The 23561-nt window shown below is 46.7% G+C and overlaps 2 protein-coding genes across 4 annotated transcripts in view; both read right to left on the bottom strand.

Annotated features, from left to right (window-relative positions):
- Positions 1–1834: 1834 nt before the first annotated feature.
- Positions 1835–6456, bottom strand: CHCHD5 (coiled-coil-helix-coiled-coil-helix domain containing 5). 3 transcript variants are annotated; one of them, XM_045979870.1, is made up of 4 exons: positions 6304–6454; positions 5108–5248; positions 4893–5025; positions 1835–2011 (listed from the first exon to the last, which is right to left on the bottom strand). In XM_045979870.1, coding segments are annotated over exons 1-4 (300 nt in total). In that variant the 5' UTR covers positions 6306–6454; the 3' UTR covers positions 1835–1987. The 3 variants fall into 3 exon arrangements, with proteins under 3 accessions (XP_045835826.1, XP_045835824.1, XP_045835825.1); XM_045979868.1 differs by having other exon boundaries at positions 4860–5025; positions 6304–6451; XM_045979869.1 differs by lacking the exon at positions 1835–2011 and adding an exon at positions 4260–4812 and having other exon boundaries at positions 6304–6456.
- Positions 6457–14368: 7912 nt separating this feature from the next.
- POLR1B (RNA polymerase I subunit B) overlaps positions 14369–23561 on the bottom strand; it is a 29176-nt gene continuing 19983 nt past the window's right edge. The window contains exons 11-15 of the mRNA XM_045979837.1: positions 22780–22950; positions 21307–21463; positions 17609–17805; positions 16544–16797; positions 14369–15672 (exon numbers count right to left, since the gene is read on the bottom strand). Coding sequence (XP_045835793.1) covers positions 14790–15672; positions 16544–16797; positions 17609–17805; positions 21307–21463; positions 22780–22950 — 1662 coding nt within the window. The 3' untranslated portion in view covers positions 14369–14789. The remainder of the gene's footprint in view (positions 15673–16543; positions 16798–17608; positions 17806–21306; positions 21464–22779; positions 22951–23561) is intronic.

The raw sequence follows: 23561 nt of genomic DNA, 5'->3' as shown, positions 1-23561 counted from the left end.
AATTAAAAACAAATATGCAAAGAACACCAGTAAAGTCAAAAGTAAATTCTGTGAAAAGAGGGGCACCTGGGTGCTCAGCTGGTTGGGCAACTTGCCTTCGGCTCAGGTCATGGAGTCCTGGGATCGAGTCCCGCATCGGGCTCCCAGCTCCATCGAGTCTGCTTCTTCCTCTGATCTTCTCCCCTCTCATGCTCTCTCAAATAAATAAAATCTTCCCCCAAAAATTCTGTGAAGATTAATCAACCTGTTTTGTTTGTTCTTATCACCTTCTTTTATTTTTTATTTAATTGAGAGAGAGAAGAGGGAAGGGCAGAGGGAGAGGGAGAATTTCAAGCAGACTCCCCACTGACCATGGAGCCTGGCATGGGGCTTGATCCCATGACCCAGATGATGATGACCTAAGCCAAAATCAAGGGTCTGGCGCTTAACCAACCGAGCCACCCAGGCGCCCCCTTGTTATTCTCCTTATAATTACATGGCACAGAACCCCACTCAAGCAAAGTGGGTTTGGCTGAAAACATACAAAAAGTTGAGGACTCAATCCACAGCCCAAGGAAACTAAAGCTGGGGACAGAAAGCCATCAGGACCCAAGCAGTCCGTTCAGGAACCACAAGAACGATCATCACATTCTGTTCTCTACCTGGGTTTTCTCTGGTTTGCACCACATGGCTTTTGGCAGCTCTGGCAACCCTGACGGCTCCCAAGCAAACTGACAACTTCGTCTTAAAGATCAAATCCCCAGAAGACACCCTGGCTCATTTTTCCAAGCCAGGGCACAAGCCTTGGGCTTCCCGTGGCCAATCTATCAGCACTGGCCAGTCACTTCTAATTTCTGGAAGTTTGGAGTCACCTCCAGGGGGAAGTGGCTTGTCTGAGTGGTGAATCTGCGTGTAGGCACTGGGCACACTCAGCGGGGCACGCCGGGCTCTCTCCCCCACAACAGTCCTGTCTGCCCTCTGCCCTTTAGGACCTGTCCCCGCTGGGGAGCTTGTGCTCAACCAGCTGAGCTCACAGAACACATATTTCTGAGGGGAAACTGAGAAGCTGCAGCAGCCCCTGTTGGTCCCTGCCCAGATCCACTCAGTCCTCTTCTGGGCGCTGAATGCTGCTCACTTGATTCCTGGCTACTCTCCTCTCAGGGCCTGCTTGATGGCAGGGCACAGGACCACACACAGGGCAGGAAGGAGTGCAAGACCATCAGTGCCCATGACAACTGGCCCCGATGACAGACGGGCAGTTGGTGATCTATACCCCAACCCTCTTGCCCCTTAGATTGAGTCCATTGTTCACTGTGGTAAATGGCACTTTTTGTTGGCTGCCTTCCTCTCTGTCTCACCTCTCCACTCACCTCCAAATGTTTCTGGAATCACATTCCAAATATACTATCTGCACTCTAATTCTCAGGGTTGAATTCTGGAAGGACACAGACCAAGACAGAACAGAAGTCCAGGACAGCACACGCTAAACCATACCCCTTGGTTTCACTGTTCTCGATAATAAAGCCAGTATTTTCATTCCCACTGTCTAGTGCCCGTGTCTATCACACGACTGCTTCAAAACTCAGGAGTAAAAGAAGTGTGTTATTATTGCCCCCTAAACTTCAAGGAAATGCTCCGTAAAGACTGGGTAAATGCTGGAGTGGATGGGAGAAAGAGCCTTTCCCGCATCTGTGCAACAGAAGACTGGAAGCGGCTGTTGGCAGAGTTAACAAGGGAAGAGGGGTCATCTTAACCCTTCCTTGGCACACTGTGCGAAGCTGGGGAACAGAGGAGCAGGGTTTCTGCCCAGCCAGCTCTCCAGGGCCCCCTCAGCTGCTGAAGGCAGAAGGCAAAGCCTGGTATACAGAGTCTTTATTTATTGTGAGTCCTGCTGTCCAGAGAAGCCAGACTCAAGTCCAGGCCCCTCAGGACTCCACCTGGCCACTCTTCAGGGCTGGGAACATCAAGGAGCTAGTCACTCATGTCGTTTTTCCATGGTTCAGAGTCCTCAGGAGGCAGGAAGTGGCTTTGCCTGTGGAAAAAACACATGACCATCTACTAGCACCTCTTTTGTGCCTGGTCCTGGGGCCACCACTGGGGAAATTATGTAGACACAGCAGAGGCTGCCTTTGCCAAGTCCAGAGTCTGGAGGGAGAGGGTTATCAGGTGATGACCTTGGCCATCTGTCATGTGAACATCTGACACAGTGAACTGTCACTGGGAGCAGAGAAGTCACCATTTGCTGTATTTACTGAGCATCGGCTGTGTCCTGGCATTGTTACAGGGCAATAGAGGAAGCAGGTGTGGTGGTAATCAATCTGAGTGCACTCAGGAACCACAACAAGGCTGTAAAGGAAGAGATATGATCTCATTTCCATTTTTACAAGGTCCTCTGGCTGCCAGAGGAGAGCTGATTAAGGGGCAGGATGGCCACAGGAAGACCAGGGAGAGGCTGACTGCTTAACCAGGGCAGGAATGACGAGCCATGCCTACTCTGCCTACTTGTGATCTCTCCCTCTCTCTGTGTCAAATAAATAAATAAAATCTTTTTTTTTTTTTTTAGGATTTTATTTATTTATTGATTTGACAGAGAGGTAGAGAGAGATCACAAGTAGGCAGAGAGGCAGGCAGAGAGAGAGGGGAAAGCAGACTCCCTGGTGAGCAGAGAGCCCAATTCGGGGCTTGATCTCAGGACCCTGAGATCATGACCTGAGCTTAAGGCAGAAGCTTAACCCACTGAGCTACCCAGGCATCCCAATAAATAAAATGTTAAAAAATAGATAAATAAAAGTCCTTCCTGCTGGTGTCCACTCGGAGGGCCTGAATCTTTCACTTATTACTCCCTTATTAAAACAAAACAAGGGGGGGCGCCGGGGCGGCTCAGTGGGTTACGGCCTCTGTCTTCGGCTCGGGTCATGATCTCAGGGTCCTGGGATCGAGTCCCACATCGGGCTCTCCACTCAGCGGGGAGCCCGCTTCCCTTCCTCTCTCTCTCTGCCTGCCTCTCTGCCTACTTGTGATCTCTGTCAAATGAATAAAATCTTTAAAAAAAAAAAAACAACCAAGGACTACAAGGCCTGGTAGAAGGGCATCTCCCCCATATTTAGCCAAGAATCCCTCTGAGACAGCCAATGGGAATGAAGCAGTTACAAGGCAGTGAGATACAAGCCATGATGGAGGGATCTCAGACACCCTGGGAGCCTGGAGATGGGGATGCGCCAGCTGGGGATGTTTTCAGAGGCAGCGATATATAAGCCAGAATAGCAAGTAGCCAGGTGGCCCGGGAAGGGCAGTCCAGGCAGAAGGAAATAGCTGGATAAAAGCCTGCCAGCAGGAGAGACATGCACTAGGACTGGAACAGAGTATGATGTAGAAAGTAGGGAGCAGGGTAGGCGGGGGGCCCTATAGGCTGTGCTGGAATTTAGATTTGGTGGATGGAAGTGAGAAGCCATGGAAAGCTTTGCTTTTTTTTTTTAAAAGATCTTACTTATTTATTTGACAGAGAAAGAGCACACAAGCAGGGGGAGCAACAGGCAGAGGGAGAGGCAGGCTCCTCACCCAGCAGGGACCCTGACCTGGGGCTCAATGCCAGGGTCCTGGGATGATGACCTGAGCTGAAGGCAGACACTTAACCGAAAGGTTTTCAAGTGAAACAGGACATGGGGTGTCTGGGTGGCTCAGTTGATTAAGCGTGAGCCAACTCTTGATTTGAGCTCAGGTCATGATCTCAGGGTTTTGAGAACGAGCCCTGAGTCAGTGTGGAGCTTGCTTAAGATTCCCTCTCTTTTGCTCTCTCTACCCCTCTCCCAACTCGCACTCTCTTTCTCTCTCTCAAAAAAAATAAAATAAAATAAGTAAGTGAAGCAGAATATGGTCAGATTTCCTCTGGGACTGCTCTGGGACCACCACAGAGAATGGACTGAAAGCGGTAATACAGAACACAGAGGCTCAAATGAGAGAATGTTAAGAGGGAGGTGGTTCAAGATGTGATTTTTGCCTTAGGAGGGCACAGTTCAGTGAGGGGAGATGGTTAACTTCTAAAGGAGCATTTCTCAATTTTGTTTTTATTACTGCTCCCCAAAAGGTCTTTAATGACATCTTTTTTTTTTTTTTAAGATCTTATTTATTCATTCATGAGACAGACACACACACACAGAGGCAAAGGGGGAAGCAGGCTCCCCACCGAGCAGGGAACCCAATGTGGGACTCATCCCAGGACCCAGGGATTATGACCTGAGCTGAAGGCAGATGCCCAAACATCTGAGCCATCACCCAGGGAGCCTCCCCAAGCGGTCTTTTAAGAGAGCTTTTAAAAATTGCAGCCATCCATGAAATCTTAATACCATCATTATACTGCACATCTGTTTATGTACTGTACACATCATTAAAGAAAGTAAGACTCATTTGCTCGCTCCTCATCCCCTCACCAAGTACAGCAGAGGGGTAGTGAGAAAGGGAACAAGAGAGCAGGTAAGGAAGGAGGTGGATGAGGTCAGCCCGGGGAAGAACACAGAGAACCAGCAAGGACCTGGATTTTGTTCTCAGAGCGAATGGGAAGCTATTGGAGAGATCTAAGCAAATATGTACCGGGATGAGTTTTCAGTTCCTAAATGCTCTCTCTGGCCACTGTGTAGAGGGCAAGTGAGAGGGGATTCAGAGAGTCAGGGAAAAGGCTCGGCAGGGATTCTGGAGGTGGAGAGGTCAGAGAGGGGTCTGGACTGAAGCAGGGGCTATGGGAAGGGGCAAGAGGTGAACATGTTCTGGATCCCAGATGCTCGCACAGGTCTACGGCAGGGCGGCTGAGGATAACTCCCAGGTCTTTATTTTGAGCAACTACAAGGACAAAGGTGAGTAGTGACGAGTCCCTGCTCCAGCCTCACCTCCACAGTTGAGGGTGAGCGCGGCGGCTGTACCTGCTCAGCACACTGCAGGAAGCGGCGCACGTGCTCTGCACAGTTGCCCACAGCTGCCTCATTCTGCCGAAGGCACTCCTCAAAGGCCTCAAAAGGTTCAGCACAGGCCTGGCGGATCTGACGGATGATTGGGCTGTGGAGGAAGGGCATTTCAAGCATTCACACTTCCACTCCACTGCCCGCCCCCACCCTGTCCCATTCTTGCCCACACTCACTGGGAGGATGTGCATTGAGCAATACTCATCTTAAGGTGGTGACAGTCCCGCTGCCATGACTCAGGCTTGGCCGCCACACACTGGCCATATTGCTCCAGCTCCCGGCCACAGTAGCGAGCAGTGACCTCCAGGGCCGCCTGCCTGTGGGACATGGTGGGCTGAGGGTAATTTCAGGCAACAGACCAGAAAGGGAGTTCTTATCTCAGTAAGGGGATGGAGCAGGGAACAATAGTAGGTATCTTGGGCAGATATGGGAGTCTGAAGGTATCCTGGGATAGAGACAGGGAGATGGACCGCGAAGGAAAGCATGAGCCCTGGGGATTGTGGAATAGGGTGAGGGCTTCTGGGAAGATGTTGGAGATCTTTTCCAAAAAGAGTCTAATCATTCAAAGGCAAGCCTTGGGGTCTTCAGGCATCCCTCGATAGGGCCTTAGAAGTAAGATCTTGAGTTCTAGAAAACCTGGGAGCCATAAAGGGGTTCGGAAGTCCTAAAAAGAGGTTCAGAAGTCCAAGTGGTAAGGTCTTGGGTCCTGGGGAAGGATCCATTGACCAGAGTCTTAACGATTAAGTCTGAGGGCAGAGGTACTGGAGGTGAGACTTGAAGCCGTGAGGTGGGCCTCAGAGTTCTAGGGGCATGATGTGGAAGCACTGGGTGAGGCTGGAGCTCTGGGATAGACCTGGATGGTCCTACAAGTAAGCTCTTGAGAACAAGATCTGGAAATCTAGAGCGGGACCGGTGGTCTGGGAACAAGTCTGTGGGCACTACAGGCGAGGTCTGAGAGGATGCGCAGATCCGAAGGTTCAAAAGGTATAGTTTGGTGATCTAAGGGGATGAACCTGGAGCTCTAAGAACGGGTCTAAGAATCGCAGAGGTGCCGTGACAATTATGCAGTCATAGGCTTACAAGGTGGTGGACCGTGCCTGGGGTCCTAGGGACAGCGATTGGGTGGGTGTTAAGGGTGGACCTGACAAGATCCCAGTTACCCGAAGAAGAGGGGCGGAGTCTAAACGCTCAGGGGGCGGGGCCTAGACACGCGGAGGGACGAGACTGGTAATGGACTGCGCTGAATCCTAAGGGTCGGATCTTCGAGGAACAAAGACGCCAACCCTTCCTCCGGGAGTGCTGGCCCAGGTCCAGATCACGGGAAGAGGGGGGATGCGGCAGCAGATCCAGGGTAGGTGCTCCCGCTACTCACATCTCCAGGCCAGCGCGGGTAGGAAATCAGTCCGGGAGGAGAGCTCCGCCTTTTCCGGTCAGGTTGTCATGGCGGCGCCTCACTCGGCTGTCCTTGTCTCGTTTTTTCCGGTCGCAGAGCCGGCAAGAGACCCATCTGTTCCCTTTAGGCCCAACCTGTCATGGCGGCGCTCTGTCGCTCCTTCCGGCCCCGCCTGTATTGGCGGCGCCTGCGCAGCCGTCGCGGGCCGCTCTGCGGCTCGGTGGCTCTGCGCTTTCTACATCCGGCTTGCCGTGGCCGCGCCGGAAATACGGGAGAGAGGCCGCCTGCGCTCTTCTCTCCTAGCCACCTGCCGGGAGCTGGGGCGAGCGGCTACTCTGGCCACTCAACGTGGGCCGTTGGTGGCCAGGTTGGGTGCCGTGGCTGCGGACTCCTGGGCGCGGGGACTGGGAGCCTGACGCCTACCGACGCAGTGCCACCTTCCGTCTTGCGCGGGCGCTCCCGGTCCTCTCCGGATGCTGATGCGTGCGCGCGCGCACGGAGCCGCGGGAAGGGGGACCATCCGGCGTGGACCTGCCATCAGCTCAGCCTGGGGGACTCAGACCAGGCCCCCTTCTTCTTGGCATAAGTCCTGGGCCAGGCTGGACTTGAGTATTAATATTGGCTCCATGCGATTATGGGCATGTGTAATTCTAATTCTTCCTGGAGGGGTATCATTTCCACCTATTGGTCTGTCCTCCATTGTGAGACCCGGGAGTACGTTTTCCCACCTGTGAGGGTGGGTGAGAGTATCCCAAGATCAGAGGGAGACTAAGCATCAGCCCAGCCACCAACTATGTGCATGTCTTACCAGACTGCAGCCAAAATGAACATAAAATGCTCTTCATCATAGTGTCGAGGAACAAGAGCTATTTGTGAGCAAGTGACAGCTACTTGGAGTATGGGTGTGCTCATCTGTAAATGGGGAGGATGATGGTGAGGTCCTTTACATAGGGCATAGTGCATGTGAACAGTTGGAGCAGAGGCTTGACCCTCAGCATTTCTGGAGAAATGAGTGCTGTTACGGGAGACTGTTACCATGAGCTGCTCTGGTTGGCCCTGGACACATGATTGTCCCACTGACCACCCGAACCTGCCTTGGTAGGAGTAGGTTTGGAGCCGTGGGCACCGAAGGAAAGCTTTTTGCCCAAGGCCTCCTATTCTTGCAAAAACTTCCAAGTGTATTTTTGATGGGAGAAGAGGGGAAGGGAACACCCTCAGTGACAGAGAACGCTTTGGCTTCAAATGTAGACTGAATCCTCATATTTTTCTCTCCTGGGAAAGTGAAATCTTAACCTGTCCCTTGCCACTTCATGAGTCTTACCTCAAATTCCCTGTAACGTGCTCCCTCAAGGGAAGGGGTTCAAACATGTGAGTTCATTAGTAGGTGTGATGAAGACCCCAAGAGGATACAGCACCCCGCCCCCCCGGGAAGTGTGACACTTGTGCTTCCAAGCTTCTAGGTTGTTTTTGGCCTGTAGCTCAAGAGTCTGACTAACTTCCTCTTAGGGATCAAATGCAAGGTAGGCTTATGGAGTGAAGCAGACCTGGGTTTGAATCCAAGATCTTGGACAGAATCTGCTCTCTGGGTTTCAGTTTCCTCCATAACAGCTGCTTAAGGATGCCCTTGTGAGTAGAGACTGAAATGATACCTGCTGAGCACATGCTGTTGAGCACTGTGTACTTTCCCTTTCTAGCCTTATCAGAATTTGTTACTGTATTTGTTTGCGTATATTCTGCCTACTTCAAGACCCACAAGGGAAGGGGCCTTGTATCTGTCTCATGTCACTGCTGGATCCCCTCCATAGCATGGGGTCTGGCAGAGTAATAATGGAATGAATGAAACCATCTGCTTGCAGGATTGCGTGAGGATAAAATGAGAGCCACTCATTGACTTGTATGATACTTATTACGTGCTGTCTGTGTGCCAGGAACTGTTTCCCCAGCAGGGAGTAAAAGACCAAAATTCATACTGTTAAAAAGGGGTATACAGTGTGAAGTTTTGGTATACATAGGTATTGTGAAATGATTACCACAGTAATATCCATCAGTTCACATAGTTAACATTTTTAATGTGTGATGAGGACATTTGAGATCCTATCTCTTAGCAAATGTCAAGAATACAATATGTTAGTATTAACTGATGCTATACATTAGATGTCCAGAACTTACTTAATAGAGTTTATACTCTTTGACCAACATCTCCCCACTTCCCAGACACCCCAGGCCTGCCAACCACCATTCTGTTTCCACGAGTTCAACTTAGATTCCACATATGTGAGGTCATGTGACATTTGTCCGTGTGCTTCACGCAGCATATAGTCCTCCAGGTGGGGCATGTCAGATCTGATGAAGGGCAGGGAGTGTGACGGGGGGTTGGATGGGAGGGTGCACTTGTAGAATGGCATCCGGAGGGAGTTGTCCGGTGCTTCGATCCCTGGCCAGACTGAGAGCTGCCACAAATGGCAACACAGACACAACTTTGACCGGATGATTTGTGAGGTACAACAGCATGAGTCCTGACCCTTGATCCCCTGAAGGGGCCATGTGGCAGGAAGGGATGGTGCCCGGGTGTGTCGGTGATTTCCTAATGGTGTTATGAGAAGAGCACTGTTGATGAGGACAGGGTCTCCTGGAGTCCTGAGGGCTCCTCTCCCCTCAGGTGGCTTCTCTGCCACCTTCATCTCCTGGGTTTTTCTTTCCTAGAAGTGCCCCCTCTTGGTCTTAAGTTTATAGGATATGATGGGTGGGAGGCAAATCCTGACGAGCCCAATACATGTAAAATCTCCAAGCTGAGGACAGCAGTGAACATGCTTTTCCAGTCACATTACATCTCTTGTCACTAGCCCCTGGCTAGTCCTGAAGCCCCTGGCTAGTCCTGAAGCCCCTGGAGCTTCAGGAAACACCCCTCCTCTGGAAACAGTGGCACAGAAAATTGTTAAGAGGAAACCATATACTGTGACTTGGAGGGGGTCTCCCAGTTCTTGATTTATTTTTTTTCTCCTTATTAAGCTCCTTAGTTTAAAAAAAAAAAAGACCGAGTAAAATGAACACTTTGCTCGAAGCTTAACTTCCATTTTCTCACTAGTGTCTCCTGGATCCTTTGCCTCCCAGATCTGTTCCCAAAAGCTCAAAGCTTTAGGATTCCTGAGAACTGCAGTGCATCCCGTCCCTGCCTCCTGCTTTTGGATTCCAGCCATTTGTTAGTCTAGGCAGGGGCCGGTGAGGTTTGGCAAAGGATCCACGTGTTGGTCCCTGCCATGCTATCCACACAGGCCTGGATTAAGTGTGCTGTTTTCCGTCTGGTGCTGGGTGAGGGAGGGCTTGGGAGGTCAAGGCCATGGCTCTGTCCTAGAGAAACTGACAAATACCAGCTTCACAATCTTCCTACCTGATGATGGGTGTGAGGCAGCAGAACAGAGTGTGTGGTGCCCTCATGGTGCGGTCTGCTTGGCTCTGTTCTGCCCCCTGGGAACTGACCTTAGGCAAGACCTTGACTGCTCACCCAGGGCAATTCCTTTTCTCCTGCACTGGGTGGCTGCCTAGGGCTAGGGTTCCAGTGGGCCTGGCCACCCCCTCAGCACTGCATGTACCTTCCTCATCCACTGTCGGTTCATGGGGTTTGAGGTGTAAGAGATGCAGATTCAGAAGCTGCTGCTGACGAGTGGGTCCCAGTGCTGATCTCTTCCAGGTCCTTGGAAGCTGGGGGCCACAGGCTGAAAGAGAGGTGTGCAGAAACTGGTCCCAGATAGAGGACAATGCTCTCACTTCTTGGCTTTGCCTCCAAGTAGTATTTGATGTTTCAGGTAGAACACAGCACCACTTGAGAAGGAAAAGGAAGTGTGGGAAAGGTTAAGTGGTTTGTTTCCCTTACAGCCAGCCTGGGCCTCCTCACCAGTTTCAGTATTACCTTCTGTCCACACGGAGGCATCGCACATTTAGAACCCACACAAGTATGTGCTCCATAGGGAGCTGAGCCTCAGTGGGATTGGCTTCCTGAGGTTGCTGTAACAAACTGCCACAGGCTGGGTAGCTTAAAAGAACAGACATGCATTTTCACCGTTCAGGAAACTAGAAGTCCAAAATCAGGGTGCTGGCAGCAGATTCCTGCTGGAGGCTCTGAAAGAGAATCCATTCCATGCCTGTTCCCCAGCTTCCGGTGGTTATAGGCAGTCCTTGGCATTCCTTGGCTGGTAGACACATTACTCCCACCTCTGCCTCCACTCATATCACCTTCTCTGTGTGCTCTCCTCTTACAAGGACACCAACGCCAAAACTCTGGGGGACGCTTCTGCCTACGTCCCTTTGCCCCAGGCTGCACCCTATACCATCGTAACGCCTGCAGTTGAAAAGGCTGACCGGGACTAGCGGGTCAGAGGGGGAGGGCAGTGTGGACAGCCTGCGGGGAGCCTGCCCGGACCAGCTCTTCCATCAGTGCGGTAGGCTCTTTCCCACAGCCTGTGCTGTCTCCCCTACATGGCAGTGCGGGGCTGGGGCGCCTGCTGGGTCCCCAAGAGGTACTCAACCTGTTGGCACCATCCTCACTGTGGATCTGCCCAACAGGTACACTTCTTCCCATCAAAAGAAGTACCACGCATACTTGAAACATCTGTTCTTGTAATACATCTTGCAGTACCTGTTACAACCACTTGGGTGTATGGAGTGTCCATTAAAAAAAACTGGTTCATTTCAAGGACCACAGTGGGGCAATTCATTTTCGTTGTATCAGCATTCTTAACAGAGACAACTTATTTATTCCATCTTGTGTATAGTTCTGTTCTTTCATTAGGAAACTCACTTTTATAAACAATACAGAAACTGACAGACCTATTTTACTACAGTTTTTAATCTGCCCATATACTATTCGGATAATTAACCCATCATTCAATTTTGTATTATTTCCTTAAAATATTAATGTTATCCAATATTCCATTCATAGACATAAGTAACATTCAGTTTTACATAAAGCTCCATCCCTTCCTTGAAGACATTTGTTTCACAACAACAATTCTATTTGTATAAATATGTATCTTGTCTACATCTGTATCCGTTCACAGCATACACTGATTTGTTATACCAATACAGCATTCAAAGAGATACATAATATAACCAGTACTCTGGCAAAACAAACAAACAAACAACCAAGAGGAATCTTGAGCTGAACCTCACACCTTATAGAAAAATTACTCAAGGGGCACCTGGGTGGTTAACTTAGTTGGGCGTCCAACTCTCGATTTCGGCTCAGGTTGTGATCTCAGGGTTCTGCAATTGATTCCTGTGTTGTCAGACTCCCCGCTTGGCAGGGTCTGCTCGAGATTCTCTCTACCTGTCCCCACCCCCTCCACTCACACACTCTAATAAATGGACCAATCTTAAAAAAAAAAGAACCTCAAAAGGGATACATGGATCATAGATTTAAATGTACAGCATAAAATTATAAACACTTAGAATATATAAAATCTTTGGGCTTGAAGAGTTTTTTTTTTTAAAGATTTATTTATTTGATAGAGATCCCAAGTGGGCAGAGAGGCAGGCAGAGAGAGAGAGATGGGGAAGCAGGGTCCCTGCTGAGCAGAGAGCCCAATGTGGGGCTCAATTCCAGGACCCTGAGATCATGACCTGAGCTGAAGGCAGAGGCTTTAACCCACTGAGCCACACAGGCGCCCCTGGGCTTGAAGAGTTCTTAAGACATGACACCAAAAGCATGATCTACCAAAAATGAAACGCAAATGATAAAGTAAAAACTGCGCGCCTCTCATGGAGTGCTGAATGGCAGTAAGAAGGAATAAGTTACTGAAACATGCAAGAACCTGAGTGGATCTCAGGGGAACTGCAGAGTGGAAACGGCCAATTTCAAAAGGTCACTATATGATTCCATTTATATAATATTCTTGAAATAGCACAATTATAAAGATGGAGAATAGATTAGTGGTTACCAGGGGTTAAAGATGGGGGATAGGGTTGGGGACAGCTATAAAGGGAAAAACACATGGCTGAGCCTTGAGGTGTGGAATAGTTGTGTGTTTGGGTTTTTTTTTTTCCCATTTAAATTCAATTAACATATGGTATATTATTACTTTCAGAGGCAGGGATCAGTGATTCATCAGTCTTATATAATACCCAGTGTTCATTATATCACTTTTCCTCCTTAATGTCTATCACCCACTTACCCCACCCCTCCACCCCATTCCCCTCCAGCAATCTCATGTTTGTTTCCTAGGATTAACATCACTTATGGTTTGTAGTCCTGTGTCTTGATTATGTTTGCTACATTAATCTACACGCGGCATGACTGATCCGAACTATACACACATACACAAAGGAGTGCATGTAAAACTGGTGAGACAGGACTCAACTCTGGGAATTGACCCAGTGTCAATTCTGTGAGTCTATAAATTTAAAAAAGCTAAGCAAATAAGAGATAAGACATGATTTCACTCTGGTATGGAATTTAAGAAATAAAACAGATCAGCACAGCGAGGGGCGGGAGGAAGAGAGGCAAACCACAAAAGACTCTTAACTCTAGAGAACAAACAGGGTTGCTGGAAAGGAGGCGGCCAGGGGGAAGGGGGAAGTGGATGAAGGGGGTTGAGGAGGGCACTTATGATGAGCACTGCATGGTATATGGAAGTGATGAATCGCTAAATTCTAGTCCTAAAACTAATATTTCACTATATATTAACTGGAATTTAAATAAAAAACAAAAGTTAAAACAAACTTTGTTACCATTTTTAGTGCTCCTAAAAAAATTGGGAGACTTGGAACCATATACCTCAGCTATGGGCTTGTGGGATAGACAGAGACTGGAATGGGGTGGTCAAGTTCATCTGGGAGTCTACTAACAGTAGTGCAAGTATCAGCCAATAGATTTGAGGCATTTTTCCTTATTTCTTTTCCCCAACAGTTTAATGAAGCAAAGCCAGGATATACTAGTTTTCTCAGTCTAGCTCTATCTGCCTTATTATTAGTAAGAGACACCTAAAGCCAGACTCAAGAATTATCTTAGTGAAGTTTAACATCAAAGAGCATGTATTCACAAGTGAATACAAGATCATCTACTGCCAGCACCATTTATAGTGCCCAAAGAATGAAACTGCCCAAATACGCCCCAGCAGGGAACAATACGTCCAAACAATGAAATATTGTACACAGAAAAACAGCCACTGGATTTGAGAGATTAGTATGGAAAAACAATGTAAACTATCTCCATAAATTGTATTTGTTACACGTGGAAATGGCATTTTGGCTGTATTACATTAAATAAAATATAGCATATGAACATTATTTCTAAGATATGGAAGCAACCTAAATCTCCATCAAGAGAGGAACAAAGAGGGGCGCCTGGGTGGCTCAGTCAGTTGAGTGTCTGCCTTCAGGTCAGGTCATGATTCCAGGGTCCAGAATCAAGTCCCACATTGGGCTCCCTGTTTGGCAGAGAGCCTGCTTCTCCCCCTCAACACCCCCATTGCCGGTGCTTTCTCTCACTCTCTCGAATAAATAAAATCTTAAAAAAAAAAAAAAATGAATAAAGAAAACATGCTATACATACAATGGAATATTGTTCAGCCCTAAAAAAGGAAATCCTGCCATGTGCAACATGGATAAACCTCAAGGCCATTACACTAAGTAAAATAAGCCTGTCACAGAACCACAAATACTGCATGATCTCACTTCTATGAGGGATCTGAAAGAGTCAGACTAGAATGATGGCTACCAGGAGTTGGTGGGAGGGAAACGGAGTTGCTGTCGAGCGGGTGTAAAGCTCCACTGATACAAGATGAGTGAGTTCTGCCTGTAGTTAACAATACTTTATTGTATATCTAAACATTTGTTAAGAGGGTAGGTGTCAAATTCAGCGTTTTTACCAAACACACACACACACACACACACATAAAACCCCAAAGGGCACAAGGAATCTTTTGGAGGTGGTGTTTCTTACCTTGATTGCAGTGATCATTTCACAGGTGTATGCATATGCTCAAACCCGTCCAATTGTACACGTTAAACATGCACCGTTTTGTTTAACAATTACACTTCAATAGAGGTACCTTTGGTTTTTACTTTAATGTAGATATAAGCAAATACAAAGTGAAATATATGGCTTGCATAGTATTTGTATTGGGTTGCTTTGTTCTAGACAGAAAAATGTTCGACAGTCACTGCCCAGAGAAAGTAGAGTACGGGGACCCCGGGGTTGTAAAGACTTCCCTGTATATCCTTCTACTTATCCGTGTATCATTTTTAAAGAAGATGCTTATGGAACTTTTGAACAAATACACTGAAAATCAGCTTCAGTAGTTATTATTCTGATGAGACTCAGAAATCCTGAATTCTTAGTTGCGGGTCTTGGTGGAAAACCCGAACGCCCTTGAGAAAAACTCCAGAGGAACCGAGTCATCTCTTCACTGAGCCCAAGTTAGAGTTTGTTTTAATCCAATCGTTCTCCTAACCGGAAAGGTGCCATCAAGTTAAACGACATCCAGTTTCACCTTAATGTTCATGGCTGCCAGTTCAGCTACGAAATACCGGAAAACGTAAGGCACGGAAACAGTGTCAATGGTGTCACTTCGATCACACAATGTACAGTTGTACTTTCTGTTGCGCGTGGCGGACCAGGAAGGGGGTGGCTTCTCCAGCAGCGGAGACAGTAAACTACCACACTTAATGCACACGTGCGCTACCGAGCGATCCGAACAGTTGAAGAGGCGGTCATGCAGGAGAAAAGATGTACCATGAGCTAAAAGAGCATCCCGCTCCATTTCCCCAAAACGGATTCCGCCCTGGACATTCCTTCCCCCAATAGGCTGGTTGGTGACTTTGTCTCTGGCTCCCGTGGTTCTAACCTGGAACTTGTCTGAGACCATGTGGCGCAAACGCTGGTAATAAACCACACCTATGAAAATGTCTGCTTCCAGTTCTAGCCCACTGATGCCACTGTACAACCTCTCGGTGCCATAGAAGTTGTAGCCACCGGCTTTTAACAGCTCCCCGAAGTACTCCAAGGCCGAGTTCTCCTCTGAAAAGGTGAAGGGTGTCGCATCGTGGCAGAGGCCGTGCAGGGCAGCGGACTTCCCTGCCATACTTTCAATTAACATCCCAATGGTCATGCGGGAGGGAAAACCGTGAGGATTGAACAGAATGTCTGGGACCATCCCGCTCTCAGTGAACGGCATGTCCTCTACTGGCCACAGCCTGCTCAGGATGCCCTTCTGCCCGTGGCGACTGGCGAATTTGTCTCCGATGGTCGGGTTCCGAGGGACTCTCATCGTGATGCAGATACACTTGAACTTCCCACTGCCGGTGTCATTACTACACACTTTGATGTTATCCACGATGCAATTTTCTTTACTCCTAGGAAGAAAAGCAGAAGGAAGGTCCAACTATTCTCTTCACGCTGACAAAGACACCTCTAAGTTTTAACTGACATAATTAATGCTTCATAAAGGATATCTGCACAACTTATTCTCACATCTCTTCTCCAGCACAAAGAGAGCTGGTATCCCTAAAAACACCTGTGAACAGGGCTACCGATTCCGTTCACTATGAAACTCTGCTCACCCAAAAGAACAGCGACAGAGACCACCTACAAAGACCTACAGCTAAAACCATTTCAGAGACATAAAATAAGCTAAGTATTTTTAATTTCAGCAAAAGGCATCATGAACTTGACATTTTTAGCTAGGAAAATCCCTAACTACATCCTGAGAGAGATGATTAAGTTTGAATAGCCTAGTTTTAAAAGAAGTCACAGGCAGCTTGTCAAATCATAACAGACTGGCAAGAGAAGCAGAAAAACAAAGGCCGACCAGCAGATACCAAATTTTGTTTCATTTAAGAAATGCCAATTCAGGGGCGCCTGGGTGGCTCAGTGGGTTAAGCCTCTGCCTTCAGCTCAGGTCATGATCTCAGGGTCCTGGGATTGAGCCCCGCATCAGGCTGTCTGCTCAGCGGGGAGTCTGCCTCCCCCTCTGCCTGCCTCTCTGCCTACTTGTGATCTCTCCCTCTCTCTGTGTCAAATAAATAAATAAATAAATCTTAAAAAAAAAAAAAAAAAAGAAAGAAAGAAAGAAAAGAAATGCCAATTCAGTTATGACTAAGTCAGTCAGGGAGCTACCGCTTTTATCTTCTCCGAAATTTGCCTCTTACAAGGTAGATTTCACTGACCTCAGCAACTTCACTGAGAAACAGCCTTTAAAAAATAGCACTGGGTACCCAAACTTACTTATAGTACATCACAAAGCTTTCCCCGGTGTTGAGGTTCAGGTAGCCATAATACGGGTCTCCATACTGTAGCTGGGCTCCGATGAATGGCAAGCCATCGTCGTCTAACTTTTGCAGAATCCGCGGGTCACCAGGTTTGACTCCAAACACCAGACTATCATCTCCTTGTTTAATTTTCTCAGATAGATCTATGAACTCAGACTTGTAGACACTTCCATGGGCAAAGCCTCGTTCCCAGGAGGCCTTATTCACGATCTATGAGATCAAAGAATCGTTAATTTAAGAGACGAGGCCAAATGGGGATTTTTACAATAAAAATGGTTAAAATTAAAATACATGGTTTAGGATAACTGGCATTCTATTTAAAAAACTCCAGGGATGCCTGGGTGGCTCAGTCAGTTAAGCATCTGCCTTTGGCTCAGGTCATGATCCCAGGGTCCTGGGATCAAGTCCTGCATCAGGCTCCTTACTCAGTGGGGAGCCTGCTTCTCTCTCTGCCTCTGCCTGCTACTCTGCCTGCTTGTGTGCTCTCTCTTTCTCTCTGACAAATAAATAAATATTTAAAAAATAAAATAAAAACTCCAGATTTTCTGGAGCACCTATGTGGCTCAGTCAGTTAAGCATCTGCCTTAGGCTCAGGTCGTGATCCCAGGGTCCTGGGATGGAGCCCCACATCAGGCTCCCTGCTCAGCAGGGAATCTGCTTCTCCCTCTCCCTTTGCCCCTCCCCCCGCTTGTGCCTTTTCTCTCAAATAAATAAAATCTTAAACAAAACAAAACACATTTTCCAAGCCACCTACACTATGGCTTAAAACCTAATCATGCATAAATATAAAAGGTAGATATACCCAAGACTATACTCATTCAACACCTTATACTATGCACTCAAACATGCACCATACATGCGTATCTGAATATTTAGTGAATATCCCTTAGGGCTTGCCACTTTCATGGAGACTAGCAATTCATCATTTAACAGAACACTCACGCACCAGGATGTAGAAACACAGTAAACAAAAAAGTTAAAAAGTAAAAGGAATGAAACGACATCTCCTGGGAGAACTTACCATGGCATCTTCCATATCGTAGCCAGTGTAAGAAATAACAGCAACGATGGCATTTGTCCCAATTGGATAGTTATCCATGTCATAATAATCATACATGTATGGTCTCACTAAAGGGCTTTGTGGAGTCTGAAGACGATACAGTTTATTATCTGATCGAGCTTGGTAAGTGAGAAGTGGAAAGCCCATGGTTTGCTTCCCTACAAAGGGGGGAAAAAAAACTTTAGCATCTTTTTTTCCCCCTGATTATAAAGGTCATATATAAAATTGGAGGGGTGCCTGGCTGGCTCAGTCAGTTAAGCATCTGCCTTCAGCTCAGGTAGGTCATGATCTCGGAGTCCTGGGATCGAGCCCTGCCTCAGACTCTGCTCAGTGGGGAGTCTGCTTCGCTCTCTGCCTCTCCCTCCACTCTTGTGCTCTGCCTCACTCTCTGGCTCAAATAAAATATTAAAAAAAATAAATAAAATAGGAAACAACAGAACATTCATCATAGGGGAACGAATAAGTTAATCACGGTGGGTCTGCTCACCACAGACTAATACACAGCATCAAAATGAAGCAGAACCACATGTAGCTGTGGAACCAGGCCCTGAAGACAACGCTGAGTGGGGAAAAGCACAGAACGACATTTAATATTAGATGATTTCCATACCGAGTTTACGGACACATGTATAATGTACGAAAAGCATAACAAGGGATAATAAAGGATATATACAAATATAAGGTATTACTAGTGGGAGAAGAGAAGGGGTAAAAACGGGATAGTAACTATTATCTGATGACTTTCTTACACAGAGCAAAATGTCAATATTTGTTAATTATTTTATAAGTATATTTTTAATTATAATTACTTATAATTACATTGTAAGTCAATACTTGTTAATTCCCAGGGTAGGAAAGTAAGACTTCTTTCTACTTTATACTATAGAGAATCAATTTGAAACAAAAAGATTTTTAAGAGAGGGCATATATATATATAATTTAAGAATACAGAAAAGGAGACTTCTGGCTTCCAGTAATAGAAGGGTACTCCTACAAGACCACCCTCTACACATAAGATCCAGAACAATACAAAACACAAACACCATATGGGCACACAAACACACACACACAATCTGAAAGCACTGGAGAGTAACCAGAAGCCGTGAGGAACTGGAGAAGAATTTACACTTGGACAAAAGAAATGGGACTGAGTAAAATACTACGTTTTGCAGGTCTTAATGTTTTTGTTTGTTTTGGCCCAGCTGTCCAGTCACCCAAAGCGGCTATAACCCAAATAGAAACCTATAGTTTTACTGGCTTAAACAGCCAAGGAATAGAGTTCAGAATACAATGGCAACTGGAAAGTCAGGGGGAAAATTTTAGAAAGGAAAGAAACATAAAGGGAGGGCCGTAAGTTCTATGTATAAACTGAGTCCAGATCTCAGTGGGCTGAGCTGTGCATGCATGGGACAGACCCAAGCAGCCCACCTAAGGCTAGAAGAACATGCTTCAACTGCTGTGTTCAGCTATCTATCAGTTAAATCTAAAAACCAATCCTCTTCAAAGGAACGTAATAGAACCCGGAGTCTTAAAACCTATCATTTACGATGTTCCCGATATGATCCGATAGTTCTAGAAATATAAAGAAACAGGAAAACAGAACCCATGCTGAAGAAAAAAAATGTAATCAATGGAGACTGATCCCGAGGTGACCCAATGTTGGAATTAGCGGGGCGCCTGGGTGGCTCTGGTCATGATCCCGAGGTCCTGGGATCGAGCCTCAAGTCAGGCTCCCTGCAGTGGGGAGTCTGCTTCTCCCTCTTCCTAAAAAATACATAAATAAATCTTTTAAAAAAAAAGATGTTGTAATTAGCAGACAACAGTTTTTAAAGACTTGTTACAACTATGCTCAAAAACAAAGGAAAAAAATTCACAAAGAAGACGACAATCTCTGAGAAAACAGAAACTATAAAAAATAAAAGGAAACAAAGGGCTGAAACATTAAATATCCAAAACAGAATAAAAAGCCAGTGAGGATAATGAAAGGATAATTATCCTCATAAGGATAATGAGGATAATGATCCAATCTGGGGGCACCTGGGTGGCTTAGTTGGTTAAGTGTTTGCCTTTGGCTCAGGTCATGATCCCAGGGTCCTGGGATCGAGCCCCACATCAGGCTTCTTGCTCAACAGGGAGCCTGCTTCTCCCTCTCCCTTTGCTGTTCCCCCTGCTTGTACTCTCTCTCTCTCTCTGTCAAATAAATAAATAAAATCTTAAAAAAAAAAGATCCAGTCTGAAGAGAAAGAAAAAAAGACAGGGAAAACAAAACAAAACAAAACAAAACAAAACAAAACAGAGACCCCATGGCTTATAGGGTAATATCAAAAGGTTTAACATAGATGACACATACTGAAATCTCAGAGGAGGTATGAGAGAATAGGGCAGAAGCAGGGTTTCTAGAAATAATGGCAGAAAAGTACAAATTTGACGACATCTTTTAAAACAGATTTTAGAAGACCAGTAAACCCCAAACACAAAGACCATCATATGTGGGCATACTACAATCAGCTACCAAAGAGATATGAAGAGAAAATCTTACAGACAGGAGAAAATAACACATCACATACAAGCAAATGATGACACGTACAACCACTGACTTCTTTTTTTTTTTTTTAATATTTTATTTATTTGTCAGAGAGAAGGGGAGAGAGAGAGAGCGCGCGCACAGGCAGGCAGAGACGCAGGCAGAGGTGGAGAGAGAAGCAGGCTCCCTGCCGAGCAAGGAGGTCATGCGGGACTCGATCCCAGGACCCTGGGATCATGACCCGAGCTGAAGGCAGCGGCTTAACCCACTGAGCCACCCAGGCGTCCCCAACCACTGACTTCTAACACAAATGACAAAGACCAAGAAGAGACCCAGTAATATCTCTTAAGTGCTGAAAAACTGTAACTGTCCAATCAGAATTGTACATCCAGTTCCAGGTGAAGATCAAATAGAGACATTTTCAGAGGAATAAAAACGAAGAGGATTTGTAGCCAGCAACCTAAACTATTAAAAAAAGCACTAAAGGAAGGTTTCCTGGCTCAAGGGATACAACTACTCAGTGGAAATCGGAATCACTGGGTGGGCAGGCAGGGCATCGGCCGTGGTGAGATATGGGGAAAAACGACGTCTTATGTTCTTCAAAAATCCAATCACAAGATCTCAGACAAATCCAAATCGACAAACATTCCACAAAATGACCTTTCTGTTCAAAAACATCAGTGTCAGAGATGACAAAGGCTAAGGATCTAATTTAAACAAATGAAGAGACTCGACAACTAAATGCGGCGTGTGATCGCGGACTAGGTGCTACACAGAAAAAAATCTGCCATAAACCGTGTTTTGGGGACGATCCGTCAAAATCTGAGTAAGGACTATAAAGCAGTATAATGACATCAATGGTAAACTTCCTGATGTTAATCCTTGCCCCGTAATATGCAAGGGGTAGGAAATACACAACGAAATGCTTCGGGGTGAAGGGGCATCGGGTCTGCAGCTTACCTCCAAATGGGAAACGGTACACGTGGGACAACACGTTAACAGAATCTACATAAAGGGCCTATGGGAGTTCTGTGTGCCGTGCTCGCAACATTTCTCTGAGTTTGAAATTGTTTCACAATGAAAAAGTTACAAGCACCTTTCTTTGTGAATACCACCACTCTCCCCTCCACCTTACCCATCTGGCACTGGTACATGTTCCGGGGACTCTGGTTGTGATCGGAGAAAGGGATGAAGTTGGCGATCACACTCAGCAGGCTGTGAGGGAAGAGCTCCTGGTGAGTGGTAACTCCAGCCAAAACCTCATCCTCAAAGATGGCAATGTTCATGAAGATCTGGAAAAGAGGAAGGACAAGGAAGTTCAAGGCACGGAGTAACTGACGGCTAACATATTAGCTCTCCCTCTCTCTCAGAGTTTGGGACTCAAAGACTGGAATGAAAACCTTCCCCACTCAGCATCACGAACACTGATGGGATCCACTGGGAAGCACAGGGAAGCTTTGGGTCAGAAATACTGTTTGCCTGACACTTTTCATTCTAAATGCACCTTGGTCCACCTGTAAAGGATGGGAAGAAAGATATTTTGAAGCAGCACAAAGCTCACAGTTTTGCAACTGCAAAGATATAGGCAAATACTCTAAGTCTGATGGAATGTTCCCACCTCAGCACCTGAGGCAGAGCCAGGTGCAAAGGAGCGGGGCGGGATGGGCAGGCAGGTGATGTGACCACTAATCCTCTCTCTCGGTGTGTGAGAGGTCACAAAGGAGGCAGAAGGTAAGTTCTGATTTTCTTTCAAATGCCCAATCATTACTAAACAATGACAACACTTTATAAAAAGTTGGTTTTTGAGAGAGAGGGAGAGCACACAAGCAGGGGGAGGGGTAGAGAGAGAGGGAGAGAGAATCTGAAGCTGACGTCCATTGAACAGGGGTCAATCCCATGACCTGAACAAAAATCAAGAGTGGGACTGAGCCACCCAAGCACCCTGATAACACTTTTAAAAAATAGCGGTTAGGGGCACCTGGGTGGCTCAGTGGGTTAAGCCTCTGCCTTCAGCTCAGGTCATGATCTCATGGTCCTGAGATTGAGCCCCACGTCGGGCTCCCTGCTCAGTGGAGAGCCTGCTTCTCCCTATCCCTCTGCTGCTCCCCATGCTTGTGTTCTGTCTCTCAAATAAATAAAATCTTCATAAAAAAAATAAAAAGAACATGGGGGGGTAGGGGGATAGGAGAAGAATAAATGAAACAAGATGGGATTGGGAGGGAGACAAACCATAAATGACTCTTAATCTCACAAAACAAACTGGGGGTTGCTGGGGGGAGGTGGGATTGGGAGAGGGGGAGCGGGCTACGGACATTGGGGAGGGGAGGCGAACCATAAGAGACTATGGACTCTGAAAAACAACCTGAGGGTTTTGAAGGGTCAGGGGTAGGAGGTTGGGGGAACAGGTGGTGGGTGATGGGGAGGGCACGTTTTGCATGGAGCACTGGGTGTTGTGCAAAAAGAATGAATACTGTTACGCTGAAAAAATAAATAAAAAGGGAAAAAAAAAAAATAAAAAGAAAAAAAAACCACCAGAGCGGTTATTAAGTTTCCTGAAGTTGTACACTACACGAGCACACACAGGCACTCATCACAATGCTCTACGTACCTGCTCCATAGTTCCAATTAGTTCTTCTTTGCCTAATTCCAAGTTCTGCACGGGACGCACCAGTCTACAAGGAGTGGTAAACAGGAACAATCCTGGGTACAGACTTGGTTTTCCTGTCATGGGGATAAGGGCCACTTCCATCCAGGGAGGAATTCTTTTTTCTCTCAACACCTGTTTTCAACAAAAAGAATTCAATTAAGGAGCGATGTGTTTTATATCTATCTCCTGCCACCCAGGAAGTGGGCAGAATGGGAAAGGAGGTCAAATATAAAAAGCAGTATGAGGAAATTAGTTATGCCAGTAACAACCTAGTGCCCTGCCAGTCTCATCACCGCACAGAATGCTACTCACCCAGTATCCAGAGCTGGCAAAAGCCCTACCTTCTGGGGGGCACAGCCCTACTATGCGACAAACTGGTAATAGGGAAGACTCAGGGAAAGGTAAACCAAGAAGGTGTGTGTGAACAAACACACTAAGTAAAAGTTTGTCCTCTGACGTCTAGAATGTAGTACGTTACTGGTTTTATTTTAAACCCGTTATTCAATGGGGGTGCCTGGGTGGCTCAGTCGTTAAGCCTCTGCCTTCAGCTCAGGTCACGATCCCAGAGTCCTGGGATCAAGCCCTGCATCACGCTGCCTACTCAGCGGGAAGCCTACTTCTCCCTCTCCCACTCCCCTTGCTTGTGTTCACTCTCTAGCTGTGTCTCTTTCTGTCAAATACATAAAATCTTTAAAACAAAACAAAAACCTATAAACTGTACTCAATGAAAAGGCCCTTCACCT

Source organism: Meles meles, chromosome 15, assembly GCF_922984935.1.
Source record: "Meles meles chromosome 15, mMelMel3.1 paternal haplotype, whole genome shotgun sequence".
In the NCBI taxonomy this organism is placed as follows: Eukaryota; Metazoa; Chordata; class Mammalia; order Carnivora; family Mustelidae; genus Meles; species Meles meles.
The sequence above is the reverse complement of the archived record's forward strand: the minus strand, read 5'-3'. Positions and strand labels throughout refer to the sequence as shown.